Genomic DNA, 19,473 nt, shown 5'->3' with positions numbered 1-19,473 from the left:
GATATCCGTTTGCTATTCCTTGCTCGGACACATCAGCATCTTCTGTCATCAAAGCACTTACATCAATCTTCACCATCTTTGGTATGCCTGCTTTTGTCCACTCCGACCAAGGTTCTGCTTTCATGTCAAAAGAACTGAGTGATTTCTTACACTCTAAAGGAATCGCCACTAGCCGATCTTCACCTTATAACCCTCGAGGTAATTCTCAAGCTGAGCGATATAATGGAACGATTTGGAAGACTGTATCTCTTGTTCTGAGAAACAAGGGACTGAAGACAGAACAGTGGGAGTATGTTTTGCCAGAAGCTTTGCATTGTATACGCTCGTTACTATGTACAGCTACGAATGAGACCCCACATGAACGACTTTTCAAACACCAGAGACGATCATTTTATGGCACCTCTCAACCTCAATGGCTCATGAATCCAGGACCAGTATTAGTGAGAAGGCATGTAAGAAATAACAAATATGAACCTTTAGTGGAACAAGCTCAGCTGATAGAGGCTAATCCAGACTATGCTCGCATCAAGTATAGAGATGGTAGAGAGGCTCTGGTATCGGTGCGACATCTCGCTGTTCCTCCTGAAGCTATCCAACAAGAGGATGAGCCAGAGACTTCGGAAAATCCCAGTCAAGAACTAGATCCTGCTCTTCAAGACCTAAGACGTGAATCAAATCTGCTTCAACCTGAAATTGGGAACTCTATTCAATCTGAAATCGAAACATCCCCTCTGCATGAGACCGTGACCCCTACTTCTGTGAGGGATAACGAAGAAACAAACCTGCGTCGTTCCACTAGAGTCCGAAGACCTCCCACCTATCTAAGGGATTACATTTAAAAAAAAGATGGGGTGAATGTTATGTAATATGATTCCTTTTGTACTGTCAAATATTTATTCAGCTGTTTTATTTAAGACTGTTTTGTTTATGTATGTAATGTTTACAGTTTTGTGCAATTCTCTCATGTAAAATGTAGCTGACTATTAAGTTGAATAAAACCATATAAATTTGGTTTCTAAACATTTCTTTTCATAACACAGTATCAAACAACCTTGCAACCTTCGAAGAATATTTTTGGACTAATATGCTAAATGTAAATTGAAGATCGTTCAAAGTGGTTCTCGGCTAGTCACAATCACCATCCAAAGAACCTGGGCATTTTGGTATTGACTGTTGTGGAAAATATTTAGCTGTGCCTTGATTATTCCTTGTCTTTAATCGTCTATCCCTTTCATTTTAGGCCACATTTCATTCTCCACTATTTTCAATTTGTGTGCTGAATCTGGGAAATATTTCTAAATATCTTATCCTTTTTGGTTGAAATTGAAATGAAAAAAAATTTAAATGAAAAATTATTGATTTACACAGGTAAAGTTGGGCCAATTGTCATTTCTTACACTTAACCTGTACATAAAAAAATATACAATATTTTAACAATCAAATCAGTTGTTGGAATTGCTTGTGTTTTTGGCAAGCTCTAAGCTATCTTAATTTTTTTTCTTTTGAAACTTATTTAACATTTATAAATAAATTACTGTATTGTTGTAATTAGTTTAATGTTGATATACTTTGTATGTCCTTCTCACACCACCTAGGCTTCCTAGTATTTTCCACGTTATTTCGTGATTGGCAAGATTAGTACCTTGAACCTCGGATTCTAAACCCCCTCGCTTTGCCATATGACCAACTTGTATTATAGGCTCCCCTGATAGTATAGGATTGCAATAGCCTATTTGTCACAGCTTGTTCTCATTGGGCCAAAAAAAAACAAATTCTACAAATCAAATTTATTTGTTGTTTATGTTACAGGTTATGCCTACAATATGGACGGGAAATAGACGTGTCCAGTAACCAGCAGTACTACGGCATGGTGGACGCTCTCAAGAAGATCTACAAAGCGGAGGGTGTTCGGGGACTATACAAGGTTGCTAATCTGATTATAGATCATACAAAATTATCATAGTTTTTTTTAAGGAAAAAAAGCAACTTGGCTTTAGAATTATTGTTAAGGAGAAAGGGAGGATACACATCTAACTCAGCTGTATAAAGAGTCTCAGGAGGTTAATAGAACACATAAAAGTTACAAATTAAACTGATAATTTGTCCATTTCGGGGCTTCTTCAAAGGTAGCTTTAAAGAATAAAAGATCAGGATATTCGTTTATTTTAATTAGACATATTTTTTCTTTCTTATTTTATCTGTGCAGTGAGTTTTATCCAAACTTATAATTTTAGTTACCCGTAGGCCTATTAATTATTACTGATCATCTAGTAGTATTCTGAAATTCAAGTAACTTTCTTTATTTTAACGGATAAAATACAAACGTCTTATAACAAAATTTCTCAGAGAGTCTTGGATTTTTATTTCAGAGAGTTAGTTAAAACCCTAATAATAATTGTAAAAAACAATGAAACTACCAACTAAATGTTGATTTTACACTAAACAATTCAATGAAATTGTCAGCCAACCAAGATTTGGGTTCAAGTGGGCTACATGTCTAAGGAACATGTCAGACTTAGACAGTAACTAGACTACAAGATCTCATCCTACACTCATAAAATTCACACAAAAATACCTACATTCGTATGGTCGCCATTTAATTTAAAACCATAAAAAAATATTACATGTTACTTTTGCTGAAATTTTCACAATACCTAGAAATGAAATTGAATAACAGCAATGATTTTTTAACTGTTACGTATATAGTATTTACAAGTACATGTTCTAACCTCATGCTGTGTTCGCAGGGGTTTATCCCAGGAATGCTCGGAGTATCTCACGGAGCTCTACAGTTTATGACGTACGAGGAGATGAAGAACTGGTACAACAAATCTCGACACATGCCCATCGATGCAAAAATGGTGAGTACTCTTTGTATACCTACCTTACCTACGCAGCCACTCCGACCCAAAAGGTTTTTGGTCTCGCCATCAGCCGCTCGCCATCCATCTCGGTCTTGCATGAGATGCAGGACACTTTTTGAAACATGTATAATATGAGTCTGGGGTGCCTTTAAATCTGAAGGTCGCTGGTTTGATTCCAAGCGAGATTGTTTCCATACTCTGATGCCATTCGTCATCAGCCATCAATTAATGGTAATATCTATCGAAAAGGTCAATGCTATGTAGTAAAAAGTGCAGGATTTAAATTGTTCCCTTACAAAAAACATTTAACATTTCAAATATGTAGATAAATTCTTTGTTTGAAGTTCATTGTTGGTGATGGTGAGTTAATGTTGTTTAAAGGTTTATTGCGGACATTTTCCATCACGAATGTAAAAAACAATACACAACGTTTCGGGATCTGGAATCTGATCCCGTCTTCAGGTGAAAAAAACTTAACTAACACATTACAACTAACAATACACAAACGCCCAACCTAAGTTGGAATACACTACAGAGGGTGGCAGTCAAAAAATATGCACTGTATAGCAGTCAAGTCATGATACAACATGCAATTAATAACAAATCACTATAATCTATAAAAAGTTTAACGTAAAAAACTCACACAATGGAACACTAATAGCACCGTACGCCATGACTCCACCATTGAGACTGAAACAACATGGCTGACCAATCGGAAACACGGAGTTAACAGAAATGGCTTCCGGTCCCTGGAAAAGTAAAACCAACAAAATGGCGGAGCGATGTACGATGCCGCAAGATGGGTGTTAATTCTGTTTATTCCTATCACGAGTTTTACTACGAGTTAACATGACGTGCGAATTTTGAGGAGAACTCGTTATTTCCCTATTTATTGAACAATTAAGTTCCCTATCCTTTAGTTCCTTGTTCAAAATGGGTAGCCAAAGTGGCCTTATTTCAACCGATGACTGACTGATTGGTTGGTCTGCTAATTTAATGTATGAGGCTTCAATGAGTTTACGTTTGAAAAAATGAGGTTCCTTATGGACAATTTTTGCCTCTTCAAAATTCATACGATGATTTTCGGACCAGCAATGATGAGCGATCTTAGATTTTTCCACTAAACCTTTTTTGGTGTTTTCCTTGTGTTCTTTGATTCTAATGTTCAACGGTCTTTTTGTCTCGCCATAGTAAGGCCTGGAACAATCATTGCAATTTATTCTGTAAACACAGTTTTTAGTATCCTGAGTGTCATTTTTGGGTTTTGTTTTGACGAGACTCTGCCTAAGTGTGTTTTGTGTCCTAAACGCTGTTTGCACATTAAATTTCCTAGCAACCCTTCTGATTTTTTCCGACAGCCCTGACACATACGGGATTGACATGTGGACAAGCTTTTCCTTACAATTTTGTAAAGGTTCACGCGTAGCCCTATCTTTCTTACATTTGTTTATAATGGATCGAGGGTATCCGTTACTAGCCAAATCCTGTTCTACTTTCTTAATTTCATCCTTTAACTCATCCTGATTGGAGCAAATGCTCTTAGCCCTGTCAAACAGAGAGTAAGCAACCCCCTCCTTGACAGAAATTTGGTGGTTTGATTGAAAGTTTAGATACTGCCCTGTGTGTGTCTTTTTTCTATAAACAGATGTTCTAAGACTGTTCAAATGCTTTTCTACGCACACATCCAAAAAGGGGAGTTTGTTTTGTGATTCCACCTCCATGGTTAGTTTTATGGAGGATGAAACGCTATTAAGATGCTCTAAAAACTCATTCAATTTATCATCTCCATGAGGGAAAACCACGAAAGTGTCATCGACATATCTCCACCATATCCTCGGTTTGAGCTGAGCTGAAGCCAAAGCTTTTTGCTCAAACTCCTCCATAAAGATGTTGGCAAAGATAGGTGACAATGGTGACCCCATGGCCATACCCTCCAACTTAGGTTGGGCGTTTGTGTATTGTTAGTTGTAATGTGTTAGTTAAGTTTTTTTCACCTGAAGACGGGATCAGATTCCAGATCCCGAAACGTTGTGTATTGTTTTTTACATTCGTGATGGAAAATGTCCGCAATAAACCTTTGAACAACATGTAGATAAAGACAAATAAAAATAAAAATGAGTTAATTCAAAACGAAGCTTCACAAAAAGTATTCAACAGGTTTGGCCAGGCTCAAGTTCCACTTTCACAAATAAATATTGGAAAGGAAAACTCTACATTTTAAACACATTTGACAATAATTCTTTAAAATTGTATTAAAATAATAACGTTATATTAAACAGTGTTGTGTTGTGATTGTATTTATGGGTTGTAGTTCAATTTTCCTGTGTTATTGTTGCTGGAAGTGTGCCAAAACGTAAACGGGAAGGTGTTTACAGTACTCACATGAAATCCCTCACATGGGAACTATCATGCTTGAACCATAAACACCTACTTCCCCCCAAAGCAGAATGGTTCCTACGTGTCTGCAACGGCCTGTGAAAACCTCAAAATGTGTCCGCAAGCGCTAAAACTAAAAAGCTAAATAATGACTTATATACCGGTATTATATATATATATATATATATTCACTCTTTAGGGCTACTAGTAATATAGTTAAATAAAATAAGTAAATTTCAATAACTTGTATAGCCTACTTTTAAAACAAAAAACTAAAAATAAAAAACTATTAAGGGGTAGGCATAATCAGGTTATTTAAATTTACTTTTTTTTAAATATACACATACCTTAACAAGTGTTAACAAGGTCTTCAGAAGTAAAACTTTAAATGTACTATAGTTTCTTTATATAAACACACTAGGGATGGACGGGATTGAAATTTTAGTTCGGTACGGGACGGGACGGGATTTTTATTTCCTTCCCGATTTTTGGGACGGGATGGGACAGGATTTTTTTCTGTGCATAAAAAAGTACTGTATTGCAGTTACCAAAAAAGACATACGAAATCAATTTTTACCATTTGTGGCACTGATCTATAAAAACAAAAAAATGGGTAACAATTTACAGGTACCTATAGAAACTTGTGACTCGCGGGTCACGGGGTGATCGTCTGTAGAACTGATGGTCGCGCCGATCGTCGTCATGACTTGCAGTCACGGCGCGATCGTTGGTATGACTCCGCGGTCACGGGGTTATCGTCGGTATGACTCCACGGTCACGGTGCGATCGTCGTCATGACTCGCGGTCACGGCTCGATCGTCGGTATGACTCGCGGTCACGGCGCGATCGTCGGTATGACTCGCGGTCACGGCTCGATCGTCAGCATGACTCCGCCATCACGGCATGATCGTCAGTATGACTCCACGGTCACGGCGCGATCGTCAGTATGACTCCGCGGTCACGGGGTTATCGTCGGTATGACTCCACGGTCACGGTGCGATCGTCGTCATGACTCGCGGTCACGGCGCGATCGTCGGTATGACTCGCGGTCACGGCTTGATCGTCAGCATGACTCCGCCATCACGGCATGATCGTCAGTATGACTCCGCGGTCACGGCGCGATCATCGGTAGGACTCTGCGGTTACTGCGCGATCGTCGGTAGGACTCCGCGGTCACGGGGTTATCGTCGGTATGACTCCACGGTCACGGCGCGATCGTCAGTATGACTCCGCGGTCACGGGGTTATCGTCGGTATGACTCCACGGTCACGGTGCGATCGTCGTCATGACTCGCGGTCACGGCGCGATCGTCGGTATGACTCGCGTTCACGGCTCGATCGTCAGCATGACTCCGCCATCACGGCATGATCGTCAGGATGACTCCGCGGTCACGGCGCGATCGTCGGTAGGACTCTGCGGTCACGGCGTGATCGTCGGTATGACTCGTGGTCACAGCGTGATCGTCGGTAGGACTTCGCGGTCACGGCGCGATCGTCGTTATGACTCCGCGGTCACGGCGTGACTGTCGGTATGACTCCGCGGTCACAGCCCGATCGTCGTTATGACTCGTGGTCACGGTACGATCGTCGGTCCAATAATCGCGGCCACGGCGCGATCGTCGTTATGACTCCGTAAATGTGTCCGCAGGCCCGCGTTTCTCGGCGTTTCGTGTCCGCGACAATTATATACCAAGCAGAACTTTGGTCCGGCCTGTATTATAGTACCTAATGATAAAAATTATAAATAAGTTGCTGGAAATATATATATTGAATGAGGTTAAGCTCTTCTCATATTTGTTACTGAAAGTCTTGAATATATTCTTATTTATGGTTTCCCGATAGATTCCAAGTATCGGTTCGCAGTTTACCTTTAATGTGACGCCATTTTGTGTCACATGTCCGTGATATACTAGGGAATCCAAAGTATTCCTAAATATGTCTTTAAGAATTTCGTAAATAGACAAGGTTAGGGATTTGAAAACTTTAAAGAAATAATTGAACTTATTAATTACATCGTAATAGTTGGTATCGTGAAGATATCAATTCAACAAAAACTAAATCAGTATATATCCGGAGTATATCTACTGTATAATCAATACTTATGGACGTTTTTATACTATACTTCATAGGTTTCAATCAGTTTGTAGGTAAAAATAAAGACAATTGTTATTATTGTTCTGCTTTGGGGCTACTTCCTGTCCTTGTAGCATAATAAACTATTATCTAAGAACTTAAAAACCCTAGTTTCAATCCAAAGACTGATTTGGTAAATTTTCTATTAATTAGCTGTTCAGTAATTAGCTGACAAAAATAGATCTGATCAACTATAATGATCAATTATCGATTTTGTTACTGTTTAGGTTGGGAAAACTATTAAATTATGGCTGACTCAACGTGACGCATCAAAAAGACACAAGTCAAATTAAGAAATGCTACGGACAAGCCTTTTATAAGGCTTATGTAGCTTAGTGTTAAAATGCCCTTTGTCATTTTGATTGTATTGAATACATAAATTGAATTGAATATGAATTCCCAATACAGTCTTGTAATTACAAAGAGATATCATTAATTTGTTTTGCACGTAGGCTACAGTTGACTGTATGTTACAGGGCACTGCCGAGTACCTGACCTTCGCCGCTCTCTCCAAGCTGTTTGCGGCGGCTGTGACATATCCGTACCAGGTGGTGCGAGCTCGTCTACAAGACCAACACCGCGTGTACAAGGGAACGTGGGACTGCGTGGACCAGACTTGGAGGTACGAAGGAACGAGGGGCTTTTACAAAGGTCTTCTCCCATACTTGCTCCACGTCATGCCCAATATATGTCTAGTCCTGTTAATCTATGAAAAGTTCACGGACAGTAGTTAACTCGTCATATAAATAGTTAATTTGTAAATATTCTCTCGGTGCTATCAAAATTGTTTCTCCCGTTGACGCGATATCTCAGTCCCAGCTGGGTTATTCAGAATGTGTCGGATGATACGTTGTATTGGAGATTCAAATAATTAGCAATTAAAATTTCTTCAGTTGGATAGCGAAAGATATTTAATAACTTATTTTTCTGTACAGTAGGTTTAACTTAAGTAATTCCTCATTTCCCAAAATTATTGGATAGGCTTGTTACTTAAGCTATAATTTGGGACTTGATTTTCATTTAATGATTCCAGAATGGTAAATTTGCTAAAATAAAACATTTTTGTTGACATGTTAAGTTTCACCAATGTTAGGATTCATCATGAGGCTAACGTAAAAAAATGTTAGTTTTCTGGCAAAACAATTTTTTTTAACACATAATGCTCTAATCACTTGAGGTCTGGTACAATTAAAATTTTCTAGTAAAATTTCACAAAAATAAAGTATTTTGTCCCTAAACAGAATAAAACCCCCGTCATTGGTTTATAGATTATTAACTGCTTTTGTACATACACTGTCTAAATATTTTGAAGAATCATTCATTCTTAAATTTTAAAAGCTTTGACATTTTACGTTCTTGCCATCCAGCAAACCATCGTTAGTGAAAAAGTAAGAACTTTGACTATAGTTTGTGCCCAATATTTTATTTTTTATTTTTATATTTTTTGTAGCCCAATAGTTTGTGTCTCCTGGAGGTATTTAAGCGACTCTTTCACCACTCTGCCACAATCTAAGCCTATCATATCCGTTATTGCGGTGCTCGCGACTCACTCTACTACCATAGACTAACCAACACAAGTAGACTCCTCGTCCCATTGTAAATTTTGAAGCTCGTTTTTCGTGTCTAGTTCATGTGCGTCGACACTGATCACTAGTGTAGACGAAATTTCCTTTGTATTATTTTGAAATGAAATGAAATGAAATGAAAAATCCTTTATTTTTTCAGGCAAAGTTAGGGCCACATGGCCCTTTCTTACACTTAACCTGACATTAAAAATATAACATAAATAATGTAACATAGGGATAACTTAATCTAATTAAACATAAAATATTTAACAATTCAAGTACCTACATATCTAAAAAAACATAAAAATTTAACAAATAGAAAAACACATTCACACACTCTCGCATACACGCATCAGCAAACGCGCAAGGTAACAGTAGCCCTAGGACACGCCAGCCGAGACCATCTTCTCAAAATAGAGCTTTTTCAGTGCCGCCACAAACTGGGAACGTTTTTCAAGGGTCTTAATGTGTAGGGGTAGGCCGTTCCACAGACGACAAGCGGTAACAACAAAAGCCCTGCCATAAGCTGTGGTCACATGATGAGGTATACGCAATGCAATGTAATCGAAGAATAACGAGACATTCGTGAACTACCCTGAGACACAAATTTAAAATCGGATTTGAAATATTTTGGGGAGCCTGTTTTCAAAATTGAAAAAACCAATGACAAAATTTTAATGAATCTATTTTAGGGTTATTTTTATAATTTATGCTTACCATTTGGTTAGGAGACCAGTTATTGTTTATGATTAGATGGTTTTATTTGGGTAAACAAGGTTTTAAATGACTGAAATAACAAGAAAAAAATTTTAAACAAAACACGACCTCTACAGTGCAACATACAAAACTAACAATAAAATTGGCTTCAGCTGTTCTATAAGGATGAGAAATATACTAAAGGAGTATGTTTAATCTATAGTTATACTCTGCACACCCCAATTTTCAAATTTTTGTATTATAATTTGATAGGCTACATCGGTTATCATTCAAAGTAAAGTGTGAGTAACAAAAAAGTAATTGCCACACTGCTGAGGGTTCATATTTAAATTATTTGTAAATATTTAAACTATTTGTGAATATGAAATCTCCACAGCAGAGTTGTACTTACTTCATTTACAACTTTTACTTCTTTTACACAAAATATAAAAAAGTAATGTTATTGGACACTTTTGTTCTTCTGAAACAAGAATGAAAGAACATTTTATTAAAGTCCAAAGCCTAGTAGTTTATTCAATGCCCCATGAGTTGTAGTCGTAGTGCGAGCGGCTTAAGTGATTAAATACTGATTTAAAAAAATTACTGATAGTTATGCCTGTAGGTGTATTACCCGTGTTAGTTATATTGTTTCAATTTTAACACCTACAGACATTTCTACCAGTAATATCCGAGTAGCGGATTCCCTCTTGGAGGCACAATACCAAAGACGAGATTAATTTTTTTTTAGTATATTTTGGACACTATACATTTAACACGCCGTAATATTTTGAAACACTCCCAATGAGCCATTCTTTGTATAAAGACAGAGAAACCAACTCAGTTACACTCTTGCGTTTGATACTTTTAAAACATAACTTGAAATCAATTAATAAAATTATTGCTTGATTAATTAGTACTGATTCTCAGTTGATCTTATTTGCTGATACTGTACTTGCTTATGCATTTCAACATCGCTACAAGCTATGAAACATTGTCATGTTGTAAAAACTTTATAAAAATTACTCAGAGATTTAACTACTGTCGAATAACTCTCTTTAGGTTAGGTTGTAATGATTGCCTCTTATCTGTTTGATTATTAAATTATGTAATATATACCTTTATTATTTAGCATGATGAATTTTATTATCTTTTGAGAGGTTTGATTCAATTTGATTTGATTTGTATGGATTTTAGTATCTCCTTAACATGTTCTACAAATCTACAACCATAGCTTTTATTTTTTTAAGACATGAGTAGGTTAAGAAAATAAAATGGTGGTAAGGGCTTTTGCTGGTATTGTTACGGCTATAGGTATGATCAATATCTTGATAAATTTAGTTGATGTTACGAGTTGTAAAGTTATTTTTTAAACAATACAGAATCATCCTAACCGTTTTTGAAAATTTTAATTAGGCATGCTTTTGTAAAATAAAGAAAATCTTTCCTGTGACATAATATGTGAATTTAAATGAATAGGTACTACCTCCAAAAGTGCAGTGTCGGTTTTGTTTCACAAGTTCTATAGATTAACCGTTATCATAACGATTTAATTAACTGTCAGTTAGAATTTTTGTGCTACTGTATTAAGAAAATGTGATGTTTACTTAATCTTCCAACAAGTTTTAAAGTGATCAAAAAAGGTGTGGCAGCTAACCTTTTTTGTCTTCCTCTTTCAGAGATCATAATCAAATTAATTGTGCGTGTTTAATAAAAGGCAGCTATTTTATTTCCATGGATATTTTGTTACATCAACACATTATTATGTAATCTATAGTGAAGCGATTGTTTATTAGCAAAAGCTTAAACGTTGGATATGTTCATGTCTTAAACACTAGTTACATTGCTGAGTGGTTTGTTATATTTTTAAGATATTGATTTCCACTTATATTTAAAGACTAAGTACATGTTTATTTTTGTATTTATTAATGTCTAAAAATAATCGTAGGAAGCTTGAATCAGACCCCTCTCAGGATGTTGCTGTGTTTACATTTGTTGTTAGATGTTTATCATGATATAAATAACTTTATATTCGGCACTAAAGTGCTTTTTAAATTTATTGGTCAAAATCTTGCACAATACAGTATAAATTTAATTTTCTAAGGACAAATTGGATATTTCATCCTTAACTTTCCACTTAAAATATTGATCTCATTCCTCTCTATTTTCTTATAAATTATGTACATTGGTTTCTCCATAAAAAGGTTCAGGTAGAAATGGTCCTTGGTGGTATTTTTTAAACTTCCTATAATGTTAAATACTTAATTTGTATCCTTCCATGAATCTGAACTGCTGCACAACCAATCTACAGCAATGTATTACAATAATTACAAAACTACTTTCATTAGATTCAACAATCTCGATTAAATGAGCCCTTCAATCGTGACCACCGTAGAGAATTTAGAAGATATAAAACTTAATTATATCTCAGTGCAAGGTTCAAAAGTGGGAGAAACATAACTTTAGAACATACCTCAGTAACAATGTTTATTCAAGACTATTGTAAGTGTTACGTTATAACCATACTGAGTTTTGCAACATAGATTTCCCTATGCATGATTAACTTATAAAAGAACAAATTTGTAAATAACTTTTACTACATTATCTCACAAAGGCTATCATGGTCGTTTTAAATACAAATAACTAATTTTCTCTTTAAAATATTCTTGGAAGTTTTTTTTACTATTATTATTTACCGATAGTCGGGACCACGAAAGTTTCCAGTGAGGAGCCTATTTACCACGTGACTTCGAAGAAGCCAATGAGGACAGTGCGGTGTTGCCAAATCTAATAATAACAGCTGATTTGAAATATATTGTTTAGTATTTTAATAAGTGTTGTCAACGGGCGATATGGCAACGTCGCACTAGCCTTGTCTTGTGATTGGCTGCTGCCAACCGCAGATGGTCGTGGTCCCGACTATAGTAAATATTGTTGAGTGTATTGATGCAAAAAAGTCTAGGTAGTAAATAAAAGAGTTAATAAAGATAAAAATTAGAACATATTTTTGTAAATAAGTAAATACTCAAAGTAAGTTTATAATTCAACAACAAACACAGGTTTTTTGCTCTCTTCAAATACTCAAAAACAAATAGTTAGTAAAATATCTTGTGTTGACTTGATTTTTGTTTTACTTTTAAGATCAAATAGGATTGTTATCAGCCAAAGTTAACTGAAACATTTAAAGTTAATTAAACTGAATGTGCAACAGCAACACAATTAGAATTAGAAAAAGCTATTTTGTAAACATTTCTCTAGCGAAACGTATCACTTTTGCTTTATTCTGTAAATTATGTAAGACTATATTTTACTCGTTAACTTTTCTTTTTGTTGTCAAAAAGCAAATATTTTGTTTGTGGATTTTTCAAACGGAATACATACATTATAATAATACTGACAATTACATGACACACTGGGCTGTATAAATGACAGTGTGTGCAGAGCTACTTTTCTATTAGTGGTGCGGTTGTGATAGTTGGGAGTATAGAAGTGAGTATTGTAACATATAATAAGACTGTGATGCAGTGGCTGGTCCACTACCTACCTTCTGTGTGTTACATTAAATGTATCACAAACCCATTAGTTATTTTATTTCTTCCTCTTATTATAATTAATTATGAAAAATAGGAGTCTGCGGGGCCTCCACAATATTTGGGTTGCTATACTAAAAATAATGGAGCAAAGCTTGTGTTCGGTCATTAAGAGTTGTGGAAGCGGCTCGATTATTGAGCGGAGCTTTTATTTTTAAGATATTATCGCAGAAAGCATCTGCAAAGATTGTGTGAAAGTTAAAGTTCTGTGACTGCAGTAGACATTTAAAATTTGCAATCACAGGATATAATGTTTAATATTTTATGGACCAAAATTTTATAAAATTATGATTTTTATAAATAAATAAGCCTGCCTGTGGAATTAACCCGATTTTTGCCCAAAACCCAAGGGTCAACATTTTTTCACCTGGCCCGACCCGAAGTAAAATATTCTGGCCTGCAGGAAGTTTTTTTTTATAAGTGTTACAATGGCAATGTCAGTTTCTAAGATAAAAAGCAATAAATATAAATAATCATCACTTTAGAAATACAAAAGCCTTAAGTTAAATCAAGTTATCAAGTTAAACATATTGTCTAAAAGAACCTTGGGGGTTTGAAAAAAAAATTGAACACAAAGAAAGACTAAACAGTAAACACTAAACAGTAGTTTTAGTTTAGAATAGTAAATAGTTTATAATTCTTTTGAAAATCAGTATTTTTTATAAATTCTAAATATGTAGAGTTTCTTTTGTGTTCAGCTTTCTCACAATAGCCATTTGGCTCATTTCTTCTTTACCACGTGTCTCGCACATGGCTAAGATCCAAGGCCTTACGTCTGTTGTCTTATATTTACTCATTGTCTTCATGAGAACTTGGACTATCATATCCGACTTTTAATCCATCCAAAATTCGACATTCGTACACTGTGAAGAACTTTGATCAAAACATATGTTTGAACTAAATAAGGTGTAGAAAAAAAGTTTTTATGTGAAAACTTTTAAGAAATCATTATTATTTTGTTCAACTAGTGAGCAAAGTGGAACTCTTTTAAACTAGAGAAACATGTTTATCAGTAAAAAAAAAAAAAAAAAAAAAAAAAACACTGATCTCAATTTCTATATTTTATTTTGTCTACAGTTTATGAAATGTAGCAGCTAAAAAATATTGTGATAAAGAAACGTTACTAAAGCATTGATTTTATGATGTTTTGTGGCGGAGCTAATAGATTTTTAAATTCATACAATGCGGCATAAAATTAACTGTTGGGAACAACTAGTTACATACGGAAATCAAATTGTATAACAATATTTCTGCTAGCGTATAGACTGTAAATATACAATATTTGCTTAATATTATCCATAAAACCAGTACTGGATTTGCGGCGGAACGGTGTTCCGGTACCTCTCTTTCGGAAAGATAAAAATATTGGCATAAATACAGGTACTCATCACATTAAATGGGTTATATTTCCGGCACCTCATTTTTTACATATCGAGCACTGCTTTAAAGTCTTAATAATCTTAAAGAAGCTACAATGGCCAAAAGCTTAGTTACAAATTTTTTATAGTTGGAAAAAAAATACATTACAGAAATTTGGATCTTCAAATCTAAATAGAAAGGGATGAATAGAAAATTGTTAACCCTCCTAAGAAAATGCCTCTAGCCAGTTAGTGATGATAGGTACCGTAGTATATGGAAAGTTACAACACAACTACCTTAAAATTTCTTTCACCAGAGGGGCTTCTTCAAAAGTAGGGCCTACTTGAATACCTAGTTGAGTGAATTTGACTACTTCTAAAACAAATTCTACTTAAAAAACTGTTTCTACTATTTCCTACTCTTGCATAGGATTAAGATATTGACTGTGTTGTCGACCTTTTGTATGCTATCAGTTGTCTATAACTCCTTTCTTAGGTGAGTTAGTTGTGTATCCATTTCTTCTTCTATGTTCTATAACAAGTGCTCTCTTCTAAAAAAAAGTCATGATATAGAATCCTTTGCTTAGAAAGGTTAAAAACAATGAGTAAAATCGGAATTTTGGTTGGTTACAGGGGCGAAGGATGGCGAGGGTTTTACAAAGGTTTAGCCCCGAATCTAACCCGCGTAGTTCCTGCTACCATGGTGACATTCCTCATGTACGAAAACGTCTCGAGGTTCTTGTTGAGCTATCGGCCGCCCGAAGTTATCGTCTAGTCCTGACATCGATGTAGTTTCCTAAAAGATAAATTGGTGTAGGCAATCAAAATTTAATTTAGCGATTTTCTTAGCTTTAAAACTATTTAAGGAAGAAAGAATAGATACACAACTAACCCAACAAAAATGACTCCAGAAAGTAAAATCGGGGGGCTTCATCAGCTGTACAAACATTCTATTTTCTTTAAGTTTATGAGGTTATCTGTCCTCTTTGATATTAACTGCCGAGAACTCTTTTATTTGGTGAATTAGTTGTGTAACCGTTACTTTTTCCTTATTGTATTCCTAAATCAAGAGCTTTTTCCTTCAAAAACTAACCTTAAAAATCATTTAGTAATTTATTTAATATAACTTATGTAAAAAAAAAAAACTTGACTGTAGAGTTCTAAAAGATTTCAATTTAGATCAGATTAATAGTCAAGGATAAAACTGTCCAAATTGAAATAAAAAAAATATTTTTATTGGTTGACAATACACATAACTTTACACCTAGGGACAAACGGTTACTGTTTCTGATCCTGTACCGTAAGAAAGTTTACAGTATATTTAGAAAATCCAGACGCGTTCATTGCTCTGTTCCTATGATGGACTATGCATTTATTTACTTTTTTCAATTAGAAGAGGAGAAATTCTTATGTTTTGGTAGATACAGTAATTAGTTAGTCATGATTTTTTTGTAACACTTAAAATGTATGAATTTGTAAAACAAATGATTGTGCAAGTAGTATTCTGCTATAATTATTGTGCTTTTAAATAATGTAAAATTCAAGTTGAGATTTTACTCTTCAGATCTGTATTACTTCCTAAACGTATGCCGATGGTAAAGCTCTTATGAAATAAAACCAAAACCCTCTTTTTTGAGTTAATTGTTATTGAAATCAATGTTTGACTTAAAGCATATCTCGATGTTTTGTGTCCCTAAAGTAGTCAAAAAATACAATTTGTTGACACTTAATCTTTTGTTTAATTTACCATAACATTAAAATTTAAGACTTAAGATAATATGACAATACATTAAAAGTAGACAATACATTGTCTAGTAGCTTTGACTATTAATACAACAACCAATAGTCAATGCTAGTAATAACTTCAACAGCTCTTTGCCATGAGGTCAGGCCATTTTCAATGGTGGCTGGCAAAGAAGTATTTACGTGTAAGGGGAATCTTTTAATGATAGCAATAGTGAATTCCAGATGAAAACCAGCTAGATCTAGCTAGTAGATGCTAGTCTTAACCTAATACCCATATAACTTGCACAGAAAAAAATCAACTACTCCATGTTTCATTCGGACTGTAATGTCAAAATAATGGAGGCAATGAGGTGATCAATTCAATTCAAAACATCTTTATTCGTTAGTATATTGTATATACAAGAATTCAATTACAATCATTGTCACAATCATTTCAAGTGTGTAGTTGACGAATTAAATCTGCCAAATTACTGTTTTAAGTAAAAAATAGTATATTTAAACAATTAGAAAGCGACAACAAGTGTTAAGTTCGGTATGCCGGGGCATCCGAATTGTATCTTAATTATTTTGATTTTGTCAGGGTACTACTGGGGAATTTTATTGCAAAATTAGTGTCTTATTGATGTAATTGATCAAGGTCATATGTTATTTTATGTGCATAAAAAAATATTACAAAGTTTATGATAAACAGCCTAAATTTTTATACCGGCATTGGCAATTGGATACTGAAGAAGACATCCCATCAAAATGCACCAGCTGTCACCAGTTTTCATTAAAAAAGAAGATAGTGGTTTGAGCCAGTCACAGAATGCGCTAGTGTCTAATTTTTTTTTTTTAAGATGTTGGCGGCCTCTTTTAGCCTTGCGTTTGCCCATCCACATAGACTACCTGCCCTGTAGTCTGATTAAAAGTCCCTGTAGTCTGCCCTGTGTGGATTTTGATTAAAAAGGGGATAGATTCCGGTAACTTATTTATGAGTGAGTCCTGTGATTTTAGCCCACCAGTTGCCAATTGCCTCAACAGCCATCAATCATTCGACCAAGAAAATGTCATTCTAGTTATTAAATAAGCCAAGTGATGATTGTAAAATGAAGTGAGATATTTGGTTTAGCTCTATAGAAAAATCAACTAACGGTTTCTAGGTAAACAGCTGTAACAACTATTCTGCAGCATTGAATGGTTATTTTTACGACCTTTGAAAAATTACACAGATTGATAAAAAATATGAATTTAGTTTTTCGAAATTCAGCCGCCATTTTCCAATGTGGCGGCTAACTTTGAAATTTCTTATGGAACACCCTATATTTTATCCGATTTCCGATAAAACATGCAAATAAAACATTTTTTTCTTTACATTTTTTCTATAAAGCTGAATGTACGCCAGAAGTAATTTTTTCTTAGGCTGTCACTCCTAAAAGAGTAGCTTTATATACAAAATTTCAGGAATAAAAAAGTTTTTAAACCTCAAGTTCTATCCGAAAACATGATAAAATAGAGGGTGTTTCAAAGTTGGCCACCATATTGGAAAATGATGACTGAATTGGAAAAACTAAATTCATATTTTAACTTCCACAAAAAATTAAGGAATGTTCCCCGGTTTTTAAAAATTAATAATATATAACATTTCAATTTCAATCATAATAACATGAGCAAAAAAATAATAAAAACCACTTGTAAACTTGCACTTCAGCATTAAAGCTAATTAATGATGTCTCTACTACTATTGTTCTCAATTACAACCACAGACTATGACTGTGTTACAAACAACTATCCCTCATCTACCCTGACCCTTGAAAGATTGAGCAACGTCAATTGCTTGTAAGGTCTTCGACTAACTGACTTGTCAGGGTCCAGGGTGCAGCAGTAGGAGGCTGTTTCCGCTCTGGTGACTCCAGAAGGAATGACAATCAACACAATGAGGAGAAGAAAAAAATAAGTCTCATCAACCAGGTAGAGGAGCTGTACAATGTACATATGCTGCAATGAATTGTACAATACTTACTGTACCTACTATTTTCAAATGCTCTAGTTTTGGAAATTATTGCTTCCATACAGTACCATAAATTATTTATTTAAAGATGCAAAAATATAACTCCTGTTATTGTTTATAGCAGACCACAGGGCAACTTTTAAATGAATCCCCCAAACTATTTGTTTTTTTTTTGTAGGTGTTGACTACTACTGCTGGCCATTTTTGACAAACAAATTAAATTAAGTACCCACACCAATACAATATACTTCACACGTTTGGTACCCGTTTTTAGAACATAAATGATATGAAATAATTTGTTTATTTTCCATATACTATACAGCATGAACAAAAAACACCTTTAAAATACATAAACAATTATAAAATATAAACTAAGATTAAAATTTAAAACGAAAATTTCTGCATTACTTTAATTGATTTATTATAAGAAAATCAGCAGGCATAGGCAAGTGCTGCCTGTGCGTATGCTGGGTTACAATTAGAATCTTCGCCTTCAAATCTGAAGGTTGCTGGTTCGATTCCAAACGAGATCGTTTTCAGTTACATACTTGTTATTGTGCTATGAATTAAATGATGATGTCAAACAAAAAGGCCGTCAGTAAGTAACAATGCTAAGGGGTTGGACCGTTCCCTTTTTCAGAATAAAAAATGTCATTGCCGTAGAAAACAAACTAACAAGATAGACCTACTTAATAAATTTATCACGTTATGCAAGGTAAACTTCTTATATAAGAATTGCTGAAGGGTTTATAACCCTGGGGAGTTGGTAGTGGTTCTAGAGTGCATGCATATACTTTCATAAATTAGGCACTACATAAGAGTATCCCTAATAATAATGAGAGGGTGACTTTAAAAAGTAGCAAGACCTTGTTTATGTTTGGTACAAAAGAAAGTGGCGGTCTGTCGGCAAGGGTTTCTGTTTTCAACTTACACAACAACTTTTGTAAAGGTTAATATTTTATAACATATTTTAAGTAAATCGATTAAAAGTGATAAAATGTAAAGTTGACAATCAGAATAAAAATGATATTTATGTCGGTACAGAATAACCAAGAACTGCTTATAGTAATCCAGAACGGTGCGGATGAAATATTAACCGATTCTCGACAACCAGGCTGTGGCTGCGCATTAATACAATTGCATAAAGTAGTGCCCAGTA

General features: G+C 34.9%; 1 protein-coding gene across 2 annotated transcripts in view; it reads left to right on the top strand.

Moving 5' to 3' along the window:
• Positions 1-16,308, top strand: part of LOC128988489 (mitochondrial folate transporter/carrier-like) — a 28,373-nt gene extending 12,065 nt beyond the window's left edge. The window contains exons 4-7 of one of the 2 annotated variants that reach the window (XM_054409822.1): positions 1,810-1,924; positions 2,748-2,861; positions 7,849-7,994; positions 15,212-16,308. In XM_054409822.1, the coding sequence (XP_054265797.1) occupies positions 1,810-1,924; positions 2,748-2,861; positions 7,849-7,994; positions 15,212-15,353 (517 nt within the window). In that variant the 3' untranslated portion in view covers positions 15,354-16,308. Of the gene's footprint in view, positions 1-1,809; positions 1,925-2,747; positions 2,862-7,848; positions 13,210-15,211 lie in introns of those variants that run through there. The other variant, XM_054409823.1, reaches the window with a different exon arrangement.
• The last annotated feature ends 3,165 nt before the right edge of the window (positions 16,309-19,473 follow it).

This window comes from Macrosteles quadrilineatus, unplaced genomic scaffold (genome assembly GCF_028750875.1).
Source record: "Macrosteles quadrilineatus isolate MER2022 unplaced genomic scaffold, UCM_ALF_1.0 Scaffold_3__2_contigs__length_128488019, whole genome shotgun sequence".
In the NCBI taxonomy this organism is placed as follows: domain Eukaryota; kingdom Metazoa; phylum Arthropoda; class Insecta; order Hemiptera; family Cicadellidae; genus Macrosteles; species Macrosteles quadrilineatus.
Note: the sequence above shows the minus strand (reverse complement) of the source record. Positions and strands in the feature narration are given on the sequence as shown.